A 26,464-nucleotide genomic window follows, 5' to 3' on the forward strand; every position below is an offset into this window, starting at 1 on the left:
GAAATTGAGACGTAATTTTTTCTTAAGAAATGTGAGCCGTTCTTAGAAATAAATTTTGAATTGTGCCATAGCTAGTGCATATCATGTAACTGATGCTTAGATTATTTTTTCTTCCTATTTTAACAAGCATATAGTAAATTTGATTGTCAGTTCAGGGAACATTTTTGAAGTATCTACTACTAGCAGACAATTTGCCAGGTACAGTAAAATGAATGACAGCTCTTATTCCTGAGTCATTTATAGTTTAACGGGAAAAGTAGACATACGAACAGTCTTAATATTCTCTGGTAAAAACAATCATAGTTTCTTTGGGAGCACAAGAGGGAGTTCAGCCTAGGAGAGTATGTGTGTGCATGTGAGGTAGTGAGAGGTGGTAGAGAGGTAATAAGAGGGTTGTAAAGTGGATGGGGAAAAAGCCTTCCTAGAGAAGATAATATTTTTAATTCACAAGTCTTGGGATAAAAGATAGTTTTTGTTTTGTTTTGTTTTGTTTTTAAAGATTTTTATTGGGGAATTGGGGGGATGGGAACAGTGTTGGGGAATTGGGGAAAGGGGAACAGACAAGTTGCTGTCCTTTGTTCTTCAATCTAGTTGTGGAGGTTGTTGCTTCACTGGGCCAAGTTGGCACCATCATTGCGCTCTTCTCTGGCGAGGCAGATCAGTCGCCGGCTTCTGGACGGCCGCTCACTGCGGCTGCTGGCCGCTCACGCTGGCTGCTGGCTACATACGGTAGCCCATGGCAACCCACTGCCACAGGGACTGCAGCCTACGCCGTCGCCGGCGACTCATGGCAGCCCAGCTCCAGGTTGAGCTGTCCTTCAGCATCCTAGTTGTGGAGGGCAGTGTCACTGGCCCTCATATGTGGGATCCGAACCGGGGCCCTCTGGCATCCCAAGCGAGTTCTTAACCATCGCGCCACTCGGCCGGCCCGATAGTTTAGTTTTTTTTTTTTTTAGTCATATCCAATTACTTAACTAGGACTTAGAAACAGTTTAATACCTCTTAAAATCAGCTTCTTTCTCCATTAGGGAGGAAATAGGTTTAGCCAATTTTTTTTTTTTTTTTTTAGCAGAGCCATCCTGCCACCTGTTGGCTAGCTCAGCTGCAGTGGCAGCTCAGCTTGGGCCAGGACTCGAACTGCGTTGCTCAGAGCTCTCGCTCTTGAGTTAGCTCTTAACCAACTAAACCACTCGGCCATCAGAGCTTGCACTCTTGTATTAGCTCTTAACCAACTGAGCCACTTGGCCAGCCCAGAAAATAGGTTTAGAGTTATCATACAGAGAGAGCCTTTTTTAATCTTGTTTAAACCTATATTCTATCCTCATCTTTCCACTGTCACCTACTTTTTGGTCATATAAAATTATTAATTTATACTTTAATTACTTTTGGCTTAATATGAAATTTAAGCCCTTTATTCATTGGAAATTATCTTGTGTTTTCTTTCGCTCAATACTGTTTCTTTGGCAATGTAGTGAGCTAAAATAAATGTGAAATGTTAGCTGTATTCAACAGTTTTTTAAATGTTGAAACTATGTCTGGACTGGGAGAACTGTGGCATGCACATTCTGACCTGAGTGACTAGACTGTATAAAACCTTTCTGGAAAACATAGGCCCCTGCCTCCCTCTGTGGAGTCTCATAACTGGCCTTGTCTTTGTGGAAATTTAGAAACTTCCCAGTGGCTGTTAAGACATGGTTCTGTGTGGATGAGGCTTCCTTATGCTGGTGTGGTCTGCACCCACCCAGGTGGCCTCTTATAACTGAGTGCATCACTTTTGGGGGCTGGAGAAATCAGGGTCAGGACTCCTACAAGGACTCCAGTTGAAGATGTGCTTTACTTGTCAATCATGGTAACGCTGTTTTCTGAGCTGTATTCTAATACAAAGTAAATGAGCTATTAATAGGTGTGACTGAATGTCACTGTGAATCCAAGGTCATAAAGTGGTTGTGTGAAATAGGCGTTGCACCATTGTACCTGCACACCTCAGGCCTTGTACATGTTATTCCTTCTTCCTAGAACACTCTTTCACTACTTTTTGTGAACTTCGTTGTTTTCAAAATCTGGCTCAAATGTCACCAGCCCACACTTGCTCAAATGGAATAATTCATTCACTCTCTTCCCCCATAACGATTTGTTTATATTCCTCTTATCAGTTTTATTTCATTATTTGTATACATGTTTTTCTTTTGGACTACAAGCTCCTAAAAGACTGAAACACTTTGCATTTCCTCTATTTAGTATGTGAATAGCATATAATTAACATTCAGAAGATTTTGCTGAGTCAGTAATGATTCTCAACTGATTGGGAATTAAGGTATGGATGAAGGAAGCTGGTATTTGTTATTTCTAAAGCACAGAGTTTTATATTTAGTTTCTTATCTGCTTATAATTTTGGGAACATTTCTGGAAGCATAACATGGTTCAAGGATCATCAGCTGAGATTTCTGAAATATTTCTTAAAAAGAATCTCCATAAATAAAAAACAAGGAATATTTTTTCTGAGTAATTAAACATTAGATAATCTTCATCTATAGGAAAAATCCTCTTGATAAGACTTTAATGGTATTTCATAATCTACCTCAACCTTTTTTGCCTTCATTCTCAACCTATTTATCCTATGTTCCCGTTACTGCTCTAGCGGATATCTTGCTGTTTCCTGTTCAAACAGCATATTTTCCTACCTTATTGATCATGACCAGGGTTTCTTTCCTAACTCCCATTCTCTCCCACTAACTAGCCCCGCCTCTGCCCACTGAAATGTCCCCCAGGTCATTCAAGGCCTGGCCACAATGTCATCTCTAATAACCCCCTTTTACTTTTCCAGTTGGAATTAATCTTGTTTCTGGGTTCCATGGTCCAACATTATAATAGTCATCACCTACTGCTTTATATCATAGATACAGTTATTCTAAGAAAGCTGCGGTTAAAAGTTACAGTTACATTAAATGTCAAGTTAAAATAAATTTGTAAAATGATAAACCTATTTAGAAGCAAATGAACCCAGCTGAAGTTTTCATACTGTCATTATTTTTTTAAAGTACAGGTTTCTGAAATCTCAAACTATACTTTATAGAACATAATATAATAGACATTTTTAAAGTTTTTAAGTAAATAATTAAATTAGGGAAAATTTATTTCATTCTGGAATTTGAACAAAAAAGAATTCCAAAGTTTGAAACCTCTTAAAACCTTATGAACACTTGTAATAAAAGACAAATAGTATACATTAGTTTACAAAGACTTTTCATATTTCCTCATTTTTCTCTGTGATATAAGCAGACATTATCAGACCTGATTTCTTTGGTGAGTACACCTTTTCCCAACAATAAAATTTGGCAAATAAAATTCTTACCAACGTTTTGCACATGTATTTAATGGTTATTCAGATGTGTTAGTTTATATAAAGGCTGAAAATGTGGTTTGTATGAGGCTGTATTGAAAAATATACTTGTGTTTTTCCTAAAGCATAAAATACTGAGGATAATTTAGCTACCAATTAGTTTAGGATTCTCAAGACAAATGTTTTAGATTTTTACAAGACATTTTTTTAAAAGAATTGCTTTTTGATAGTAAATTCTAGCTTCTACAAGGATTTTAACTAAATTGCGCTCTACTAAGTTTATTTGATAAAAGCAACTGTTCTAATACAAAGAATTTTATCTGATCCTATTGTGGTAAAGCAGCAGTTCTCAATCTGTGGGTCACGATCCCTTTGGGGGTCGAACGACCCTTTCACAGGGGTCGCCGGGTACTCCTATGTGGGCATATCTGCATGTGGGCCTGGAGACGGATAGAGGAGCGGTGTCTCGGTTCCTAAGACCATCGAAAATATGTGTTTTCCGATGGTCTCAGGCGACCCCTGTGAAAGGTTGAGAACCGCTGTTAAAGGCTATTCTTTCTTGGTCAAGAGTTTCTCATATCAATAAACACACTGGGCCTTATATTTAATAGTAAATGAAGCAACAAAGTTGTTTTCACATAGCTATCACTTATATTATGTACTTAGTATGCACCAGTCACTATTCTAAGCATTTTCTGTGTATTACTTAATTCAATCCTCACAACAGCTCTATCGTGAGTTAGCTTTACTACTCCTATTTTATAGATAAGGGATAGTAAGTGGTTATAGTGAAAGTGGTTATAGTGAAAGATTTTCAATTATCAAGGAGGGAAATTTAAGAACAGTAGCTTTATTATAAAGAGAAACATCTCCAAGAAAACTAATTTTGTTTTGTATGCAGCTCTGCACTTCAGAATTAGATAGGTATCATTAGTCTGGGCATTTCATTGTAGGTCCTAGAAGAACCCAGAGAACATGTGAGTCTATCAAGTTTGACTAATAGATTCAGAAAAATTGTAAAACTTAGTGAATTATGTATGAAACATTATTTTTAAATGAACTGCTTGTTATAGGCAAGGAGAGTGTTAGTAAAGAGCTTAGCTGGCTAGATTAGAATAAATTGTCTCTCTCCATCTGTTCTAATTAGCTTATCCTGCTTTCATAGCATGCTGGTTAGTTCAGAAAAGAAGTGAGAGGTACTTTTAAAGGACACCATTTTTACTTAAGCTCATTTATAATGGTTTTGGAATATTTGTCAGTTCTTAAACATAAGCTTTTGAATGTTAGACCTTTCCTGTAACTTATTATTGGAAGTTTCAGGGCTTTGGGGCTCAGTTAAGAATTTTGGCCTCTCCTCATTCCTTTGGTTTTGGCCAAATGATTATGTTTCCACATTTTGGAAAGATTTCTTTGGGTATTTTGATATTCGTCCTGATAGAAGAAAACCTTTCATCATTAACAGGTATTTAAAAATCTACATTGTTTTTATCTTTTTTTAATATCTATTATATTCTCTCTAAAAATTTTATTTGATGTCACTACTGTAAGAAATTGAATCAAATACTACTCTATTAATCTTTGATATTGCTTCATTTAAACTGTTAAAAATCTCTTCAGGGATTTTCGTTTTTCTCTTCATTAGTAATTCCTGGATCAAACCTTACTTCCTTTTATTTCTTGTATTGAAAGTAGAGGTAGGTACACTTGATTTCAATAACTAACAATCTTGAAATAAAGAAGTAGGAAATAAATGGAAAAAAGATTGAATGCTTCACTCCTTAGGCATGCATCTACAATCTGAGATTGACTTCAAAATCCAAATGTGGCACAAATGTCAGTTTTTCTTTATTTGTTACCTTTCATACTGTATCTTCATTTATTAACAAAAGCCTTGTTTATGCTATCACTCTGTTGCACAAACCTACTTATCTTTAGAAGAAATCCAAGAACCCAAGAGTGCAGTTTCTTTTCTCCTGACCAACTCAGAATCTGCAGACCCTTCTCTGTCTACAGACAAGAAACAACCCTTGGGCCACAGAGAAGCTGAGAGACAATGGTTGCTCCGAAGAAGGCGATCTACTCTGTTTCCTCATGGAGTAAAAATCTGCCCAGATGAAAGTGTTACAGAGGCGCTGGCAAACCATGTGAAGTATTTTAAAATCCGAGGTAAGTGAACATACAAATACTTGGGCTCTGTAAGGAAATTGAAACGTAGTTTTATCACATTTGTTCTATCTCATTATAATAAAATTTGTGATGTTATTGGGACTGAGCCAAATATTATCTTTCTACTAACTGTCGAAAAATAACTTGCCGAGACTATAGTATTTATACAGCTTCAGAGGAAAGTTTACACCATTTTGAGAGGTAATGGTTCAAGTATGGTTAAGCACTTCAAAAATGCCAGTTGATGTTACTGGATAAATATAATTTTTACTTCTTCACTACAGTAATTTGCCTAAATATACCCACAAAATATATTTACCAAGCTATACATACTTACTTGATTAATTAGTTATTTGATACATGAAAATATAATCGATTTCAATATTTTGATTGGGTTGTTGGAAAAGTTATGACATATTTTTTCTATGTTTTTCGTTGCAAAAATGCATCATGACTTTTCAGACAACCCAGTAGTATAGACATTCTGTAGACTCATGCTGGTTACTCTCTAGTTGTTAAACATAAATTTTTTTACATCTAAACTGATGGTACTTCTCACGAAGGAATGGGCATTAAAGCAACAAAATAGGATTTTATTTTATTTTTAATCAAACAGTATTATCTTCCATATCGTGCCTGTTTATTATGTGAATTCATGCTCTATTTCCTATTTTACTAAACAAAATTGCTTAATTGACCATAATATAGCCCTTAAATATTTGGAGGACTCCCAAGCTTTGCTTTTTGCTGCTCAAGAACCAATAAAAAGCCATAATATGGATGTGATGCTGCTGGTAAACTAAAGTGGAGATAGATGACGAAATGATAGTAAAATCAGTCTTGTTCATTCAACAAATGTTTATTTAGCACTTACTATTTATTTAGTACTTACTATTTTTCAGGCAATGGGCTATATCAACAGTCGGTCTGAACAGCTACTTTATCTTTTATTTTCCTTTATTTTGCCCTTTCACTCTTTCTCCCTTCCAAGCAAGTGAAAAATCTAATATCAGATATTACATATATTTAAATATTTGATTTTTTTTTTTTGGTTTCTTAAGGTGGCACAATGTATTAGCACTTTTTAATTAAAAAAATTTTTTTTGGAGTTCATTTATATCTCTTGATTGTATTTGGGGGATATCAAACATTATTAAGAAATAAGCTCCCCTTTTGCTTTTTTAATGGAAATCCACTGACCCGGCCTTTTGTGTATAGGGCATATGCTAGAAGTGGCAAATTTCGAAGAGAAAAGGAACTGAAGATGAATGAGGATAACAGTTTATAGCTTATCAAAATATGATTTCTACTACCTGGATTTTTACTTTATATTATTTTTAAATAGATCAGAATATCACAATAGCTGCTGCTTAAAGAGTCAAGAGGAAACAATCAATCAAAACCAGTCATTTAAGGAATGTGATTATGCCTTTTAATTGCTTTGCTCTTGTGTTTATAAATTCAAGAGATGCTATTGAACAGGACCCAACAAAAAGAAAAATAAAGCATTCCTAGAATAATTGACTTTAAAATCCAGATGCTGTGAGTGGTATTATTGGAAAGGGACCTCATAAAGCTGAAAGGCCTGGACAGCACATCAAGATTGCAACAATATTGATATAGCTGTTACTGTCATGGTAAAGAGTGCATATTTCATTTGTTATATTTTTGAAAATTAGGTAAAATGAGTATTTCAACATAGGTCTTGATTCTGAAGAGATTTCGAAGAGATAATTGGATTTTACTCTGAGAACCAAATAATTGGAAATTGGAGCTAGAGATCCACTTAGTGTCCAACCAAGGATATTAGCTCGTTATACCACGCTAATTCAATCTAATGGTTTGCCCTGTTTTTGCTTATAGAGAATTTAGTGTATGTTGCTAGTTGGTTTAACAGATTTGAAAAATATCTCCATTTAAGCAAAAAGCAACTACATTTATTTTATTATTTTTTTTTAATTAAATTTATTGGGGTGACATTGGCTAGTAAAATTATATAGGTTTCAGCTGTACATTTTTATAATACATCATCTATATATCACATTGTGTGTTCACCACCCAGCGTCAGTTCTCCTTCCATCACCATATATTTGATCCTGTTTACTCACATCTACCACTCCCCTCCCGCTTTACCCTCTGGTAACCACTAAACTATTGTCTGTGTCTGTGAGTTTTTGTTTGTTTGTCTTGTTCCTTTATTTAAGGTGTAAATAGTCATTTTATTTTATTTATTTTTTTAAGATTTTATTGGGGAATTGAGGGAGGGGAACAGACAAGTTTGCTGTCCTTTTGTTCTTCAGTCTAGTTGTGGAGGACGTTGTTTCACTGGACGATGTTGGTATTATCATTGCACTCTTCCTGGGTGAGGCAGATCAGTCACCAGACACTGGAGGGCTGCTCACAGCGGCTCTTGGCAGCTCACGCTGGCTGCTGGCCACTCACGCCGGCTGCCAGCCACTCACTGTAGCTTATGGCAGCCCCCTTCAGCTTCACTGCAGCCTACGCTGTCGCTGGCAACTCCTGGCAGCCCAGCTCCAGGTTGAGCTTTTGTTCACCATCTTAGCTGTAGAGGGTGCAGCATCACTGGCCCTCATGTGGGATCCGAATTGGTGGCCCTGCTGCTCAGAGCTCACGCTCCCAAACCAATTCTTAACTAACGAGCCACTCGGCCAGCCCTCAACTTAGTTATTTTTATTTTTATTTATTTATTTATTTATTTTATTGGGGAATTGGGGGCATGGGAACAGTGCTGGGGAATTGGGGGAAGGGGAACAGAGAAGTTGCTGTCGTTTTTGTTCTTCAGTCTAGTTGTGGAGGACGTTGCTTCACTGGCCCAAGTTGGTACCATCATTGTGCTCTTCCTGGGCGAGGCAGATCAGTCGCCAGCCTCTGGACGGCCGCTCACTGCGGCCGCTGGCCGCTCATGCTGGCCGCTGGCCACACACGGCAGCCCATGGCAACCCACTGCACAGGGGCTGCAGCCTTCGCCGTCCCAGCGACTCAAGGCAGCCCAGCTCCAGGCTGAGCCGTTGTTCAGCATCTTAGCTGTGGAGGGCAGTGTCACTGGCCCTCATATGTGGGGTCCGAACCGGGGCCCTCTTGTGTCCCAAGCCAGTTCTCAACCTTCGTGCCACTCGGCCGGCCCTCAACTTAGTTTTGATTTGTTCTCCTCTTTAATACAGTCTTAAAATCTACAGCTTTTTAAAATGAAAGTGTTGAACCCAGGTCTAAAAAATAATTTTTAAATTGAAAAAGAATGACTTTTGAAGGGTATTTTTATAACTCGAATGCATATCAGACACATACTGAAAAGCCTATAAGATAATATTCATTTCTTAGTGGTTGTGTGAGAAGGAAATAGAAGATAGAGGGAGAAGTAGTAATCTATAACACTGGAAATTCTGTGCATTGAAGCTAACAGTGATATGGCTAAGTGCCAAATTCTGTGCTGTTGGTGATATGAACACTCTGCCTTAGTAGGGATGAATTCATTGTTTTTAGTTCCACAAGAGTCATGACACAAATACAGTAGGGACTAACCTTGATACACTCTATGTCTTATCTTTAATTCTCCTTTAACCTTATCTTTAGCTGTCCTTTAAAAGAGTAAATATTTTTAAATTAAAATTTATTGGGATGACAACGGTTAGTAAAATTACATAGGTTTCAAGTGTACAATTCTGTAATACATCATCTATATATCACATTGTGTGCTCACCACCCAGAGTCAGTTCTTCTTCCATCGACAAATATTTAACCCTCTTTACCCTCTTCTACTATCCCCCTGCCCTCTTACCCTCTGGTAATCACTAAACTATTGTCTGTGTCTATGAGTTTTTGTTTCTTTCTTTCTTTGTCTTGTTCCTTTGTTGCTTTCAGTTTTATATCCCACATATCAGTGAAATATATTACCCTAAAAAAAGACTCTCCATACTCGGTTTCTATGTACTGGATAAGACGCACAGCCTGAGCCCTAGTAACAGGATTAAAGACAGATTAGATGCTGGCATTTCCTTCTTCCACCAGTTTGCAGAGCAGGTTTTCTCTGCTAGAAGAGAGGCATTTGTAGACTACTTATTTCCTCACAAATGGAAAGTTATCTTCAGCAGAAACTAAAGGCTACATGAAAATTATTTGACAGGAATGGGACTTCTGAAGAGGTCCCCCTCTAGGTCAAGTAGTGAAGTATGTGGCATTTGTCTCCGGTGGAGTTTTGCCTTCCTTAGTACCTTTTTCCCTGGAACCATGCTGCTTTTGTTCTTCTCTCTAATGCCTGCAAGTGTCCTATCTAGGTCTTCCCTCTCTGAGCTGCATGAATGCTCCAGACATTCCCCCACCACCCACACTCAGTTCTCTTCCTCTGTTGAAATGTAAAATAAATGTTCTGAATTCTTTTATTCCAAGTTAGCTCTTTGGACCTCCTTGTCAGTCAGATAGCTCCCAGTTGAAAAGTCACTGGATAAATAAATTAGTTTTCCAGAGGGAATTGCATTTTTTTACAGTTTTGTTGAGATATAACTTACATACCATATAATTCACTCACTTAAAGTATAGAATTCAGTGGTTTTTTAGTATATTCAGAGAAATGAGCAACCATCACCACACTCAGTTTAAGAACATTTCATTATCTCAAAAAGAAATACCACACCTTTTAGCTATCACTCCGTTATCCCTCTGTCTTTCCTACCTCTCTCCTCAGGCCTATGCCATTTATCTACTTTCTGTCGCTATAAGAATTGCCTCTTCTGGATATGTCACATAAATGAGATAATATAATATGGGGTCTCTTGTGACAGGCTTCTTTCGCTTAGCATAATGTTTTCAAGGTTCATCCATGGTGTAGCACGTATTAGTACTTTATTCTCTTTTTGGGTCAAATAATACTATTGTATGGATATACCAGATGTAGTGTATCCATTCGTCATTTGATGGGCATATGAGTTGTTTGCATTTCTCTTGGGTATACGAGTATATTTAGGAGTAGAATGTCTGGGTCGTATGAGGAACTGCCAGATTGTTTTCCAAAGTAGGGGCACCATTTTACATTCCTACCAGCAGAGTATGAGGGTTCTGGTTTCTCCACATCTTTGTCAGCTCTATGATTTTCCTTTTTATTAAAAAAAAATATTATAACTTTCCTAGGGGTGTGAGGTGGTATCTTTCAGTTTTGATTTGCATTTCTCTATGACTAAAATGTTGAGGATCTTTTTATATGCTTTTTGATCAGTTGAATATCTTTCTTTGAAGAATGTCTTCAGATCCTTTGCCCATTTTCAAATTAGGTTACTTGTCTTTTTATTATTGAGTTATAAGAGTTCTTTATATATTCTGGATATAAATCCATTATCAGATAAATAATTTGAAAGTATTTTCTCTCATTCTGTGGGTTGTCATTTCACTTTTTTTTTTAAATAAATCTTTTAAGTGTTTTTTTTTAAAAGATTTTTATTGGGGAATTGGGGGGATGGGAACAGTGCTGGGGAATTGGAGTAAGGGGAACAGACAAGTTGCTGTCGTTTTTTTTCTTCAGTCTAGTTGTGGAGGATGTTGTTTCACTGGCCCAAGTTGGCACCATCATTGCGCTCTTCCCCGGCGAGGCAGATCAGTCGCTGGCTTCTGGACGTCTGCTCACTGCAGCTGCTGGCTACATACAGTAGCCCATGGCAACCCACTGCCACAGGGGCTGCAGCCTACGCCATCGCCGGCGACTCACGGCAGCCCAGCTCCAGGTTGAGCTGTTGTTCAGCATCTTAGCTGTGGAGGGCAGTGTCACTGGCCCTCATATGTGGGATCCAAACTGGGGCCCTCTGGCATCCCAAGCCAGTTCTTAACCATCGCGCCACTCAGCCGGCCCATCATTTTACTTTTTTTTTTTTTTTAAGCTGAGCCATCCTGCCACCTGTTGGCAGCTCAGCGGCTGCTCAGCTCGGGCTGGACTTGAACCGCTGTTGCTTAGAGCTCGCACTCCTGAGTGAGCTCTTAACCAACTGGGCCTCTCGGCCGGCCCTCATTTTACTTTCTTGATGGTGTCTTTCATGAACAAAACTTTTTTGATTTTGATGAAGTCCAATTTATTCTTTTTTTTCAAAATTGTTTTGGCCGTTCTGGGTCTCTTACAGTTTCATTTGAATTTTAGAATTAGTTTGTGAATTTCTATAAATAAGTCAGCCAGTGTTCTGATGAGATTGCATTGAAACTGTAGGTCAGTTTGGAGATACTGCCATCTTAAAAATGGTAAGTCTTCCAATCCATGAAAATGGGAAGTTTTTCCATTTATTTTAGATTTTCAGCAATATTTTTTGGTTTTCAGAGTATAAGTTTTATACTTCATTTGTTAAATTTATTCCTAAGTATTTTATTCTTTTTAATACTTTTGTAAATTGAATTGTTTTCTTATGTTCAGTTTTGGTTTCTTCATTGCTAGTGTATAGACAGACACACACCTGATTTTTGTATATTGATCTAGTATCCTGAAACCTTGATATATCTGTTTATTAGTTCTTATAGTTTTTAAGTGGGTTTCTTAAGACTTCCTGTATTCAAGGTCATATCATGTGCAAATATAGTTTTACTTCTTCCTTTTCAATTTTGATGCCTTTATTTTCTTTTCTTGCCTAGTTACCCTGGCTATAACCACTGATTCTCACTTTTCTTATCAAAGTTTAGTAGATGTTCAGGGTGGCTGGGTGGCTCAGTTGGTTAGAGTGTGTGCTCGTAACAACAAGGTTGCCAGTTCAACTCCCGCATGGGATGGTGGGCTGCGCCCCTCCCCCGTCTCCCCGCAACTAGATTGAAAATGGTGACTAGACTTGGAGCTGAGCTGCACCCTCCACAACTAGATTGAAGGACAATGACTTGGCTTGGAAAAAAAAAAAACAGTTTAGTAGATTTTCCTGAATAACTTTATTCATTTGTTAGAACGATTTCTAGAGACTTTAAATGGTTGGTTTTTAAATAATTTTCATTAGTTTTGCTGTGAAGTGGGTCCATGTAGCTCCCCACTCTCTCATGTTGGAAGCAGAACTCTGAGAATTGAATTTCAATACATTAGATGTAAAATGGTTAAGCTTGACTTAAAAGAATGAATTTCTGATGGAGATATTTTGGACCAAGCATTGAACTGATGCGGGCTTGTTGTAGGAGGTGGGGGACATCCCCTAAAAACATAATTTGTACGAGACAGCTCATGACTTTCTTCTGTGAATCTGTGAGAGACCAAGAGAAGGCCTGCTATGAAACCTGGTATGATTTCTATCACTTCTAGATGTTCCAAGTACATTTATTCAGCATTCAATAATAATGCTTTTCTAAGATTTTAAGAAAATTTTAAAACATACAAAATAGTTCTAAGAATGATACAGTAAACACCATAGTCTCACCACCTAGTCCTAGAGTTAGCATTTTATTATATTTGCTTTATGACATATCTACCTGTCCAATCATGTTATTTTTTGGACGTATTTCATAAGTTACAGACATCATACATTTCCCCCTAGACACTTCAGCATGAACATCATTAACTAGAGCTTAATATTACCGGGCCAGATGAGTGGCGCATTAGTTAAGAGCTGGCTTGGGATGCCAGAGAGCCCAGGTTCGGATCCCACATATGAGGGCCAGTGACACTGCCCTCTACAGCTAAGATGCTGAACAACAGCTCAACCTGGAGCTGGGCTGCCGTGAGTCGCCGGCGACAGCTAGGCTGCAGCCCCTGCTGCAGTGGGTTGTCATGGGCTACCGTGTGTAGCCAGCAGCCAGCATGAGCGGCCAGCAGCCGCTGTGAGCAGCCGTCCAGAAGCCGACGACTGATCTGCCTCGCCTGGGAAGAGCACAATGATGGTGCCAACTTGGGCCAGTGAAGCAACGTCCTCCACAACTAGACTGAAGAACAAAAGGACAGCAACTTGTTTGTTCCTCTTCCTCCAATTCCCCAGCGCTGTTCCCATTCCCCAATTCCCCCCCCCCAAAAAAAAATTACCTTTTAAAGGTGAAATTTACATAGAGTGAAATGCATATATCTTAAGCATACCATTTGGTGAGTTTTGACTAATGCATACACTGGTATAACCCAAAACCCCTTTTAAATTTTGGGACAGTATCACCCCCAGAAAGCTATCTTATTTTCCTTCCCAGACAAGCCTGCCCCCCCAACCACTCCATCTACCAGGCATCCACTCTTCTAATTTTTTTAAACCATAGTGTAGTTTCACTTACCTAGGACTTTATATAATTAGAATAGTATGTACTCTTGTGTGAGGCTTCTTTTACTCACTTTTTGAGGTTCACCCATGTTGTTGCATTAATTAGTAATTAGTTCCTTTTGACTCTTTTGTGTGACCATTTGTTTATTTTCCTGTTGATGGATATCTGGGTCATTTCCATTTTTAAGTTATTAATGTAGTTGCTCTGGCAGTCAGTATTCTTTCTATGGATATATGCTTACCTCTGTCTTGAAAGAATAACCTATGAGGGGAATTTCTTGGGTCATAGATTTGATTATATTTACTTACTTGTATATAAGATATTACCAATATTTTTTCCCACAGTCGTTGTACTGTTTTACACCCTTGCCAAAAATGAGGGTTCTGCTTCCTTCACATCCTTGCCAAAATTTGGTTTTGTCCATGTAAAAAATTTCAGCCATTCTGGTTCATGTGTGACTGCTTTAATTTGCATTTCTCTGAAGATAAATGATAATGAGCATACTCATTGGCTATTTGAATCTATTCTTTTGTGAAGTATCTATTCCAGTCTTTTACCTGTTTCTAAAATTGGATTATTTGGTTTTTTGCTAATGAGTTGTAGGAATTTTTGGAATATCCTAAATACTAGTTTTGTGTCAGATATATGTATTTCCAATATTTTCTGTCTGATATATGGCTTGCTTATTCATTTTTATTTATAGTGTCTTTGATGAGCAGGAGTTCTTAGTTTTGATGAATTTTAATTTCAGGTTTTTTTCTCTTATAGTGTTGCTTTCTGTGTCCTGTCTGTGAAATCCTTGCCTATCCTTAAATCATGTAGATATTCTTCAGTGTTTTTTTTTTACAATCTTTATGGTATTAGCTTTCATATTTCAAAATTTTTGTGTGTGTATATTATAAAGAAGTTATTGAGTTTATTTTTTCTTTCCTTACGAATATATAATTATTTGGTCTCGCAATTTTTTTATACTTTCTCTCAGTCACCTTATTTTATAATCAAACCTTACATACATTCACTTTTTGTTTGTGTTTACCAATCCTGACTTTCACCTTTGCATTGTCTTTAGCTCTGCCTCAGTCAGTCACTGTTGGACTCTATGTTATAGGATCAAAGGTTCTAAGAGCAGTAAGTAGGGTGCAGTTAGTTCACTGAAACTAAGTGTGCAACCCAAGATTCAGTTCAACCTTGAAAAATCAACTGGTAAAGAAACCTTCAATATTTCGCTCTCTGTTAAAACTTAGAGTTGATTTTTGTCTTAGACTGTCTTCTTCCATCACACAACTGTCAGATGACCAGAATCCAATATTATAATAACATCTGATACTCATGTAGCACTATGCACTTTATAAATTACTTTCACAGAAAAGGTAAGCAAGGCAGTAATTATGCATACCATTAAGAAAGAAAGATGAGTGCTACACTGAAGCGTTGAATGGCTGTGTAAGTTCCCCACAAGCTAGTACCTGGTGAAGTAGGGCCAGAATTCAGATTTCTGACTCTGTGAGTTCAGGGGCTCCACCTCAATATGCTGTCAAATATTCAATCTTCTTGAGATGAAAATTAATTTTCTTGATCCCTCCCCATTTATATCCTTCTTTCTCCCTTACCACTTACCTCTTTGCTCTCAATCTATGTATTGTCATGTCCTGCATCTGGCTTGTGACATGGTTACAGTACAGCAAGACCCTCAATGCTTTATAAAATGTGCAGATAGCCTGTTTGGCATCCTTTCAGATTTGATGCTATGGGATAACTTAGCAGATAGATTGAATTAGTTTTTATTAGTTTTTATTTTAATACAGCAGTATACTTGTATTTCTCCTAAATATCATTTTCTGTTCTTTTTAATTCTCATATCTTTTTTTTAATTATTAGATGTTATTTTTTAGGGAAGTTTTAGGTTTATACAAACATTGGCAGAAAGTCCAGAGAGTTACCTATACTGCTACTGGCCCCCCGATATTTTCCCCTTAATATCCTGTATTAGTATGTCACATTTGTTGTAATTGATGAGCAAATATTGATACATTATTCTTAACTGAAGTTCATAATTTACATTTGGATTCACTCTTTGTGTTTTACATTCTGTGGGTTTTGACAAATGTATAATGATATGTATTCACTATTACACTACTATATAGAGTCGTTTTACTGCCCTAAAAATCCACTGTGCTTCATCTGTTCGTCTCTCCCTACCCCCAACCCCTGGCAACCACTGATCTTTTTACAATTTTCATAGTTCTGCCTTTTCCAGAATGTCATATAGCTGGAATCATACAGTATGTAGCTTTTTCAGATTGACTTCTTTCACTTAGCAAGATGCATTTAAGTCTTCTCCATGTCTTTTCATGGCTTGAAAGCTCATTTCTTTTTTTTTTTTATGAATAATATTTCATCATATTGAGGTACCATAGTTTGTGTATCCAATCACCAATTAAAGTATGCTCAACATCATCTCCACTTTTGTGAAGCATAAAAATGTTTTTTTTTTTAAAGATGGGGAGAAAACTTCTGCCTGTTAGGAGGTGAATCAATCCCCTCTGCAAAGGAAAGAAGTGGGGAGTAAAAATTCTCTTGTGATCTTAAAAGTTGAAGCAGGACATACAGAAACAGAAGGGCTTTGACTGAGAATCATTTCCATGTCCCTCCAGAAAGGACACTGTGGGCAAGAGTGTCTCAGGAATCTGAATAAATAGGTCCATGACCATCATGAGAACTCCAAAGTGTGTTAACTTTTCACAAAACTACCTCTCTGTTTTTCAGTGTGCCAAGAAGCTGTTTGGGAAGCCTTCAGGACTTTTTGGGATCGACTTCCTGAGCATGAGGAATATCATTACTGGATGAATTTGTGTGAGGATGGAATCACAACTATATTTGAAATGGGCACAAATTTTAGTCAGTCTGTGGAACACAGAAGCTTAATTATGAAGGTAAGTGTAGTAAGAATGGAAGGAATTGCTGGACTATGAATGAAGCTGGTATACACAGCTAGGGCCTAAAGGAAGAAAGAACAAGTGGCAAATCCCTGCATTGCTCTTTTTGTTGAATTAGGCTATTTGAGTGAGCTGCCACAGGGTGTGGCCTAGCCTTTGTATCCCTAGCTCTGGTCATTATAATAAACATTGTTAATCCACTAAGAGCCTCAGCCTTGTTTATAAATGTAAATATTTGGAAATAGTACTAAGCAAAAGTTTAGGCTAAGAATATAAATCTGTGAGTCTCAAACATTTTTGCCAAAGTTTTACACATTATTATTTCAGATTGGCTACCAATGATTCTAATTAAGATAGAGGGTATAGTTCATTGAATAAATGTATAAAGTATAAATATAATCATAATTAATTAATTTGCTTACTTGTTTTCCTTGTTTTAGACATTAGTTTCTTCTTAGCAAAGGATAAGTAAGCATGCACATAGACAAATTATCTGACCACCTTCCCCTTTTCATGGAGCATGTATGTATTTGTGACAAGAAAACAAAACTGCTTAGTAGAACATGCAGACAAAAGGGGTAATGTATAACCTGGATGGAGTCTTAAATAACAAATACAAATTAGCTAAATGAGGAGGAGTTTGGGATGGACATTCTAAGCAGAGGGGACAGACAACATGGGCCAAGTGTTTATAGGGAATGACTCAGGCCAGTATACCAGAAGTCACAGGAGATCAGGCTGGAAAAGTGGATAAGTTAACATGTCTGCATTTAACTCTATAGGTGATAGGAAGCCATTGGAGGGTTGTAAGTCGGTGGAGTCACAGGGGCTGATTTGATCATTTTTAATTTTAAAATGGTTAGTATAGTTTCTAGACATCTTAGGATGGATTAGAGGGGACAAGATTAGAGCAGAGACCAGATTGGATGCTGCTTATTGCTACAGGCCCAAGGGGCTGAGGGTCCTAACTAGACCATGAGATAGAGAAAGGGAGCATGAGAGACGTAAATGGATCAAAGTCATGGATTGGTGGGAGTGGGGTAGGATGAAGGAATGGCCCAGGAAGCCTCTCAGTTTCTAGCTCAGATGACTAAGAGCCAGAACTCAGACAGAGAAGCAGCTTTGTAGATGGTGGGTGGAGGGAGAATGACTTCACTTTTGAAGGTGTTGATTTGAGCCACCTGTGAAATGTGACTTGCTTGACATTTAGGTATGAAGACAAGGAGAGTGGTCTGAGTTATAAATATAGCTGTAGGAATCACCAGTCTTGAGGTGGTAATTAAAACCATGGAGTGGCTGAGATTATTCTAGGAGAGTCTGTAGAGTAAGAAGAGCAGTTACTTATAAATACCATGAAAATTATTTAGAGTAATAGTCTCTCCATTTTACAGATGAGGAAATTGAGGCCTAACACCAGAGAGATTTGGGGATTTGCCTCTAGAGCTAAGTGAGAGAAAACAGGACTTGAAACTGGGTTTCTGACTCCAAGTTAGTGTTCTTTTTATCATATTAGTCTCAAAATAAAACCACTAATTTAGAGGAAACTTGAGGATAATTTGATTTGGAAAGCCCCAGAGGAATAATCTAGGGATTGATACAATTTGTCTTTTTGTCCGAATTCTGGAAAAGTAGATTTATCAGTTATTTTAATCTTCATGTTTATATTGTAAGATGAGAGTTACCGTAAATATGTTAGATCACAAAATACTTTAATTCTGAATCCAGGAAAGGTTAATGTAAAACTCGACCAATCTCTGACTTGTAGACCATTTGGAAAGATTAGCAGGTAAAGGCTATTAACCTGTGCCCATTAAAAGAGAGCACAGGAACTTTGGGGAACATAAACAGAGATTGAATATAGGGATGTTCTCACAGTCACAAAACAAGCATCATTAGTACCTTGCTTTAACTATTTGTCTAACCATAGAGAATAATAACAGATTCTATAATGTTAGGGCATTAGTGTTCTCTATGTAGTAAGCTTTATTTACAGCCTATTAACTGTAATTAATTCACACATTCATTTAAAAAGAAATCTTTGTTTTCCTTAGAAACTGGCATACACAAAGGAAACTGTAGGCAGGTGAGTGTCTTTCCCCCTCCCCCCTAAATTCATGTTAGGCAACAGAGATGTGTCCTACCTACTACAAGTCTCACCCTAAATTTAATGGGCCCTTTCTGTTTTCCTGCCAGTTCCTGCAATGACCAGGCCTGTGGGTAAGTCATAAATTCTTTTCTCATTGTGAGGCCACTTCCCTTTCTAGGCCACCACCACAGCCACTGTGCTTGTTTACTGTCTGACCTTACTGGAGGCAGACTTGTTCCTCTCTCTTGGTGAGGAAATAGATTTCTGGAAATGGAAAATGGAATGATATACCGTTGTTGCGGCTTACATGCTAATGATAAAATTGCTCTGAAATGGTACACCTCTGTGGAGGATAGTTTATTAAATGTTGGGTGGTGGTGTGGATCACTTTACTAAGGAATGATGGTTATGACCTTGAAGTATTGGGTCGTCGAGAAACTCGTGACGTATTTTTCTATGTTTTTCAATGCAAAAATGCACCATGACTTTCCCGACGACCCAATATAATAATAGCACAGCATGAATCCTCCAGTGTTATGAGTCTTGGCTTCACTGGCCTTTAGGCTTAGGGTTAAGGTCAGTTCTGGCCCCTGAGCAGTAGCAGGACACATCAGATCATGGAAGGTGAGGGATTCTGAGCCTTCAGCGGCTAAAGATTTCCAATTCTATCCATAGTCAGAATATCTGTGTTGTGCCAGCACATGGATACTTATTTAGAAACACACCACTAGGGCATGCAATCCAGGAGAGTCCAGAAGTTTGTCTCAAATTACAGTAAGGACAGATTGAAAAACCAAGTAGGTGAGTCGGAGTCCAAAGATCCAGCCTGGGCAGCAGAGTCCAGGCAAGAGCATAGTTGGGGTATATATGTGGGTGGTAAAGAGGTGTATGTAAGTTTCAAATCAAACATGAGTAAATAGGAGGGAAGTAGGACTCTTTGTGGTCTCACTTATCTATACAGCTAATATTACCACAGAGTCTACTCTGAGGTCTGGGGTTGAGCCCTTACTTAGATGTGGGAATACGTGGTTTCTTTTTTTTTTTAAAGATTTTATTGAGGAATTGGGAGAGGGGAACAGTGTTGGGGAATTGGGGAAGGGGAACAGCCAAGTTGTTGTCCTTCAATCTTAGTTGTGGAGGGTGCAGCAAGCTCAGCTCCAAGTCCAGTTGCGCCACTCAGCTCAAGGTGCTGTGTTACAATCAGTTGCAGGTGGGCGTAGCCACCATCCCATGTGGGAGTTGGAACCAGCAGCCTCGTTGTTAAGAGTGCACGCTCTATCCACTGAGCCACCCGAACGGCAGCTCAGCTCAAGGTGCTGAGTTCAGTCTTAGTAGCAAGGTGGGCATAGCCCACCATCTGGAACAGGCAACCTTGTTGTTAGGAGCATGTGCTCTCACCAGCTGAGACATCCTGCCACCTGTTGGTAGCTCAGCAGCAGCTCAGCTCAGATGCAGCTCTCTGGTCCATGTGGGAATCAAACTGGTGACGCTGTTGCTCAGAGCTCGCACTCTTGAGCAAGCTCTTAACCAACTGAGCCACTCGGCCAGCCTCTATGTGGTTTCTTGAGTGTGGGCTCTGTACCACTGAGAGGCAGGGCTCAGAGTGATTGCCGTTGCAACACCCAGGAGGTGGACTAAATAATCTGGTGAGTGCCAGTAATCTTCATGGTTGTGCCTAATAAAAATGATGGCACATTTTATACATTGTATATGGTTAAGAAGTACATAAATACTAAATAAATATGGCTCTTCACTTGGAAGAGGCCCTGAAATTTGTGTGTGGATGTTTACATTGGAAAGATTGAAGTTTGTGAGTTATTGTAAAGTGGTGGAAGGAGGGTTATCTGAAGTAGGATGGAAAGTTGTAACATCACAGGAGGATGTGTGTAGCTCGTTACATATGGGGTGAACTGAGGTAGCTGGAAAATACTTGGGGTATAGCACGCGTGTATGTTTTGTGTATTCCTGTGTGGCTCACTTCAGCTGGGTGCAGTTTTCAGTATTTACCCATGTTTCTTGCAATGAAGTTGTGTCCATGTAAAGGAGAAACTTGTATTATGCTCAGTTGTTTACTAATACATTAATTATGTTGGAGTACATTCACAAAGAAGCATCATTGCACAACTGACTCTATTATATATTTTTATTGATAAGTCACTGTCTATACTAGGGATAAGAGTGGACTCAAAATATTATTCACTATCCTTAGGAAATAATACTTGTATAAAAGTGACAATACATACAAACTAAAATGTAACTGAATTTTTTCATACAAAAGAATACTCTTCAACAATAAAGAATGAATGAATGACTGATACATGCACAGTGTACGACTGATAACAAACAACATGGTGAACCTCAAAAGCATTATGCTAAGTGAAAGACATCAGATGACAGACACAAAAGACCATATGTCATACGATTAAAAATATATATATAAATAATTGAATTTTGAGAATTTTAAAGTTTGTATCCTTGGCATGAAACTAGAGCAGATCAGGTTGAGGTTGGGTGAAAACTGTCAACTATGGTAGTTGCTGAATGGGGTGACCTGGAGTTAGGTAACACTGTACGGGACACCATGAGAGTGGTCTAAGAATTCACTGAGTACATCTTTCTTTGAGTACTATAGTTATCCCTGAAAACCTTCAATTTGCCTATTATTTTTCTGTATTCAGATTTATTTTTATGATTTTTTTGAGATTATTCTCATATTCTGTTTGTTAAGAGACTCTTGTATTAGTTTTCTATTGCTGCTATAACAAATTACTACAAACTTTGGTAGCTTAAAACAACACAATTTATCTTACAGTTCCATAGTTCAGAAGTCTGAAATGGGCCTCAAGGTTTGGCAGGTCTGCATTCCTTCCTGGAGGCTCTAGGGGAGGATCTGTTTTCTCACCTTTTCCAACTTCTTGAGGCTGCCCACATTGGTCGGCTCATGACCCCCTTCCATCTTAAAGCAGGAATGGCTGGTTGAGTCTTTTTCACATTCCATCACTCTGATAGTCTTCTGCCTCTATCTTCCGCATTTAGGGGTTCTTATGATTACATGAGGCTCACCTGGATAAACCAGGATATGTTTGCTAATTGCCGGCTGGTTGGCAAATTAATTCCATCTGCCATCTTAATTCCCCTATGAAGAACATATTCTCAAGTCCTGGGGGTTAAGATGTGCATGTTTTTTGGGGCCACTCTTCTGCCTACCAGTTCTTCCCCGTAATTTAAATTGCTTCTTCTATGTGAACTCTAATCCACTTGCTGACATATGCCTTGTACCAAATAGTCTATGTGCCCAATTTAACCTTCCCCTACTGTCATCTGCCAAGTCTCTTAAAAAAAGCATTTTCCATCTTACTCAGAACTTCACATCCATCTTACCTCTTAGAAATTTCTGCCTGGTATTGTTTCTGTCTTTCTCCTGAGTCTGCCATTTGTCCCATTACTAACTCATTCCCATTCTTATTTAAACATGCTCAGTCTCTCCCATATTACCTATTTTTCAAAAGATCCTCCTCTAGCACTTGTCTCCAATATAGCCAGATATCTTGAAAGCATCTCCACTTAGCTCCAGTCACTGGCTTAACCCCCTGCTATATGGTTTTACTGTTGTATCCTCAATCACCAGTACAAGGCTTGGTGTAGGATATGTGCTTACTAAATATTTGTTAAGTGAGTAACTGAATTCCTGCTCAATTACCCATGTCTATTATCAGGTCTCTGCTGATCGTCAAAGTTAAGGACTCTTCTTTGGGAATTTTTTTTTTTTTTTTGTACCTCAGTTGTATTTGTAGTTGAGGATGCCTATCATAGGTCACAAAGCTAAATATATATTTTTATTTTTTAAGCAAACGTTTTATTCTGCATTGGATGACACATGCCACTGCTTCATTAACCCGTTTTCTCTTATATTTGTGTAGCATCTCACACTTTTCATAATACTTCTGCACATAATATTTTATTTAGTTTTCATCAGCACCTTTATGAAACAGGTAGAGAGAGGAGGTGTTCCTGTTTTGGAGATTAGGTTCTTGAGGCCCAGAGCAACTGAGGTCTTTTCCCAAGTCATACACAAAGTTAATGATACATCTGGGACTAGCACCCAGGATTCCTGGCTCCATGCCTTGAGTTCTTTTGTTGTCTCATGTTGATTACAGTTAACGGATTCAAGGGCAAAACAAAGTATAGAAAATTATCAAGGGGAGTACTAACCTAGGTAGGAAACTATGCTTGTCTTGTTCACTGTATTTTAAAACTTGATATTTTTTGACATAATCCCACCTGAATTCCGCTGACATGATTAGGCAGAGGTAGTGACAAATAAATTATGTGCTGGATGAGCAGAGGAAATGAGACCACAGGGGGTTGTTTGCTGCTGGTATTAAGCTAAAGGTCGGAGCTGAACAACTTCAAATTTGTGGTTTGGCTTAGAAATGAAGTAGCATTTCTGCCTCCAAAATCAACACAACTCTGTGTTCTAGTTCTGCTGTGAATGACCTTTTAGGGGATCCTGCAGGAGGTCTACCTAATGAGAATATGTGAAAGGATTCTTGTTGTTAAGTGTTCTTTACTGTCTTTTGAAAGGAGGGTGGGAGGGTGAGGATGAAGTGTTGGAGTGTTAGACAAGTAATTTGAATTACTGAGAGTTGTTTATTTACCATCATTAAAATAATGTTATTTTGGGCCTGCCGAGTGGCACGTTGGTTAAGAACTGGCTGGGGACGCCAGAGGGCTCCGGTTCGGATCCCACATATGAGGGCCAGTGACACTGCCCTCTACAGCTAAGATGCTGAACAACAGCTCAACCTGGAGCTGGGCTGCCGTGAGTTGCCGGCGACGGTGTAGGCTGCAGCCCCTGTGGCAGTGGGTTGCCATGAGCTACCGTGTGTAGCCAGCAGCCAGCGTGAGCAGCCAGCAGCCAGCGTGAGCGGCCAGCAGCCGCAGTGAGCAGCCATCCAGAAGCCGGCAGCTGATCTGTCTTGCCCGGGAAGAGCGCAATGAAGGTGCCAACTTGGGCCAGTGAAGCAACGTCCTCCACAACTAGACTGAAGACCAAAAGGAGAGCAGCTTGTCTGTTCCCCTTCCCCCAATTCCCCAGCACTGTTCCCATCCCCCAATTCCTCAATAAAAAATCTAAAAATCTTTAAAAAAAATGTTATTTTGAATTCAGTAAGTGAAATCTAGTTTTATTGAAATAAGCCAACTTCTCCATTTTGATTGCTTACTTTTGAGTTTGAGGCGGGGTACAATTTGACCCACTCCAGGTGAGGTCTGGTTTCTCTGTTGTCATCCCAACTTCCTGTTCTAGGTATGGTGTTATGCTTTGTCTCCTTTGTCTTACTTTGACCACTTTACTCTTATACCTGGTTGCTCTTCATAACTCTCCCACTTTGACTGGGTTTTCGTCCTCTTTCTGGGACACTTTGGCTTTTAGGTGGTTTAATTTATGTAAGTCACTATTGTTAAGATAAGGTGAAACCATCTTGGTTGCTTTTCTAGACAATACGGGTGACATAAAGGCTATGTTGTAAGGAATTGAAGTGGGTAAGAGGCAGGTTTCTGGAATCAGATGGGCCTATTTTACATCACAGCTCCTCCATTGGGTAGCTATGTGACCCTGAGCAAATTCTTAACCACTTCTAGCATTCGTTTCCTCATCTGTATAAATGCAGATAATAGAGTCTTCCTCTTAAGATTATTGTGAATTAAGTAAGGTAAAGTACTTAGTACAGTGCTTGGCATGTAAAGAGGACTTAGTAAATTTAGTTGTAATTATTCTTGCTGTTATTATTATTGAAACGGGAACTGAATACAGTTAGGAATTTTAGGTATGGCATTGGGCCATGTTGAATTACTGTGTGACCCTGGGAAAATGGTTTTGAACATTTGGGCCCTCATTTTTTCATCTATAAAATAAGGGTTTGGGGAAGGGGTTCTGCCTTGTGGACAGTTGATAGACCCTTCAGGCCTGATTAAGTTAATGTCTGTTTCAAATGCATCTGAAACCCATTTTTTTTTAGCTCCACCTCCTGTAACCCAAGAAGCTTCTTGATGTTTTCTGTCACCCAGGCTTCCTCTGCTCATCACACATCGTGATGACTTAACCAGATATCATATTCCTTTAGGTTCTTCTAGATGACAGGTCACTTAGTAGGCAATTTCCTGCAGATGCACTATACATAACCAATAGTGATAGGTTTGGTGTAATGGTTTAATATATCATTCTTTCTAGACAGTATTTTTTAAAACTAGAACAATCTTTATGGTAAGATTTTTAATTTTATTTTATAAACCTGTATTTCTCAAATTTTCTGCCAAAGCCTTGGGGTTTAGGGAAGATAGCTCTAATTGACTCCCCACTCCAGTTCCAGGCATGAATTGTCATTGAATTATCATATTTTATCTTAATATTTATTTAAACTTTGTAGTCTACCCATAATATAGCCACATTTAAAAAAATATTAAGCAGGCTGGCTGAATGGCTCAGTTGGTTAAGAGCTCGCTCAAGAGGGCAAGCTCTGAGCAACAGGGTCACCAGTTTGATTCCTGGCCCTAGCTGAGCTGCTGCTGAGCTGCCAACAGGTTGGCAGGATGGCTCAGCTAAAAAATATATATATATATATATATAATTATATATATATATATAATTTTAAATTACATATGAGTTGTTATTATACTTAGCTCCCCAACTGCCTATGCTCCAAATAAAATTGATGCTTCAAGATGTGTGCCATGTTTATCTGTTGGCTTTGCATACCCCCCACTCCCCCCCACACACCATGACCTGAAATTTAGAGCAGCAGCATAATCTAAAGGAGGGGTTCTAAAGATGGGGCTTACTGGCACATTGCCAAGTCTGTGAGGGAGACATTTTTGACAGTGCTTGAATCACCTTAGGAAGCTGACTTGTGTAAAGTTGAAGAGTTTTTAATTGCTATGAGTCGAAAATTGCTGTAATCACTATCCAGCTCCTTTGACAAAATACCCTTTTGGGGCACAGCCCTTTTCCCTTAGGACATGTACACAAACTTTAAAGTTCTAAAATTTCCCCAAGTTACTGTACTTTAAATTTGATATTTTTGGAGAATGTGGAAATTTGGACTTGGAGAACCCACTTTCTTTCCTGTAGAGCAAGGGCTTTCTCAGAGTGTCTTCTGATCTCTGCTTGCAGCTGCTGGATGGCGTGGTTCAAGGATAGCTCGCAGACCTGAAGCCTACTAGTAGTGGGGCCTACACCAAATCATTTCTCTAAGCTTGCCTTTCTTTATATAAAACAATTTTATGATTTCTATGATCTTTCAAATGAGATGAGATTTGTGCTTCTGTGTTCCCCTTACCACCCGTACTTTCTAGTTTGTACTACTTACTGCATTTGTAATAATTTATTTGGTGTTTATTTTCTGTAAGACTGTGACTTTCATAGACCACAGGTGTTTTGTTCACAACTATATGCCAAGCGTCTTCTACACCACTTTGCCAATAGTGTTTATTTATTCCAAAATCATCTATTTATGCATACTAATGGCAGATAATGTTTAGGCTGGAGATACAGCAAGAATATGGCAGGCAGTCTGAGCTGCCAACAGGTGACAGGATGGCTCAGCTGGTGAGAGCACATGCTCCTAACAACAAGACTGCCTGTTAGATGGTGGGCTATGCCCGCCCGCAACTAAGACTGAATTCGGCACCTTGAGCTGAGCTGCCGCCTGGATGGCTCAGTGGATAGAGCGTGCA

At 38.6% G+C, this 26,464-nt stretch overlaps 1 protein-coding gene across 6 annotated transcripts in view; it reads left to right on the forward strand.

Moving 5' to 3' along the window:
* Positions 1-4,503: 4,503 nt before the first annotated feature.
* Positions 4,504-26,464, forward strand: part of IMPG2 (interphotoreceptor matrix proteoglycan 2) — a 70,628-nt gene continuing 48,667 nt past the window's right edge. For 3 of the 6 annotated variants that reach the window (XM_019648307.1, XM_019648308.1, XM_019648309.1), the window contains exons 1-5: positions 4,504-4,802; positions 5,276-5,506; positions 16,475-16,641; positions 18,696-18,727; positions 18,838-18,861. In XM_019648307.1, coding sequence (XP_019503852.1) covers positions 4,718-4,802; positions 5,276-5,506; positions 16,475-16,641; positions 18,696-18,727; positions 18,838-18,861 — 539 coding nt within the window. In that variant the 5' untranslated portion in view covers positions 4,504-4,717. The remainder of the gene's footprint in view (positions 4,803-5,275; positions 5,507-16,474; positions 16,642-18,695; positions 18,728-18,837; positions 18,862-26,464) is intronic. The other 3 variants (XM_019648311.1, XM_019648312.1, XM_019648310.1) reach the window with 3 other exon arrangements.

The sequence above is a fragment of the Hipposideros armiger genome, unplaced genomic scaffold (assembly GCF_001890085.2).
Source record: "Hipposideros armiger isolate ML-2016 unplaced genomic scaffold, ASM189008v1 scaffold_125, whole genome shotgun sequence".
NCBI classification, from domain to species: domain Eukaryota; kingdom Metazoa; phylum Chordata; class Mammalia; order Chiroptera; family Hipposideridae; genus Hipposideros; species Hipposideros armiger.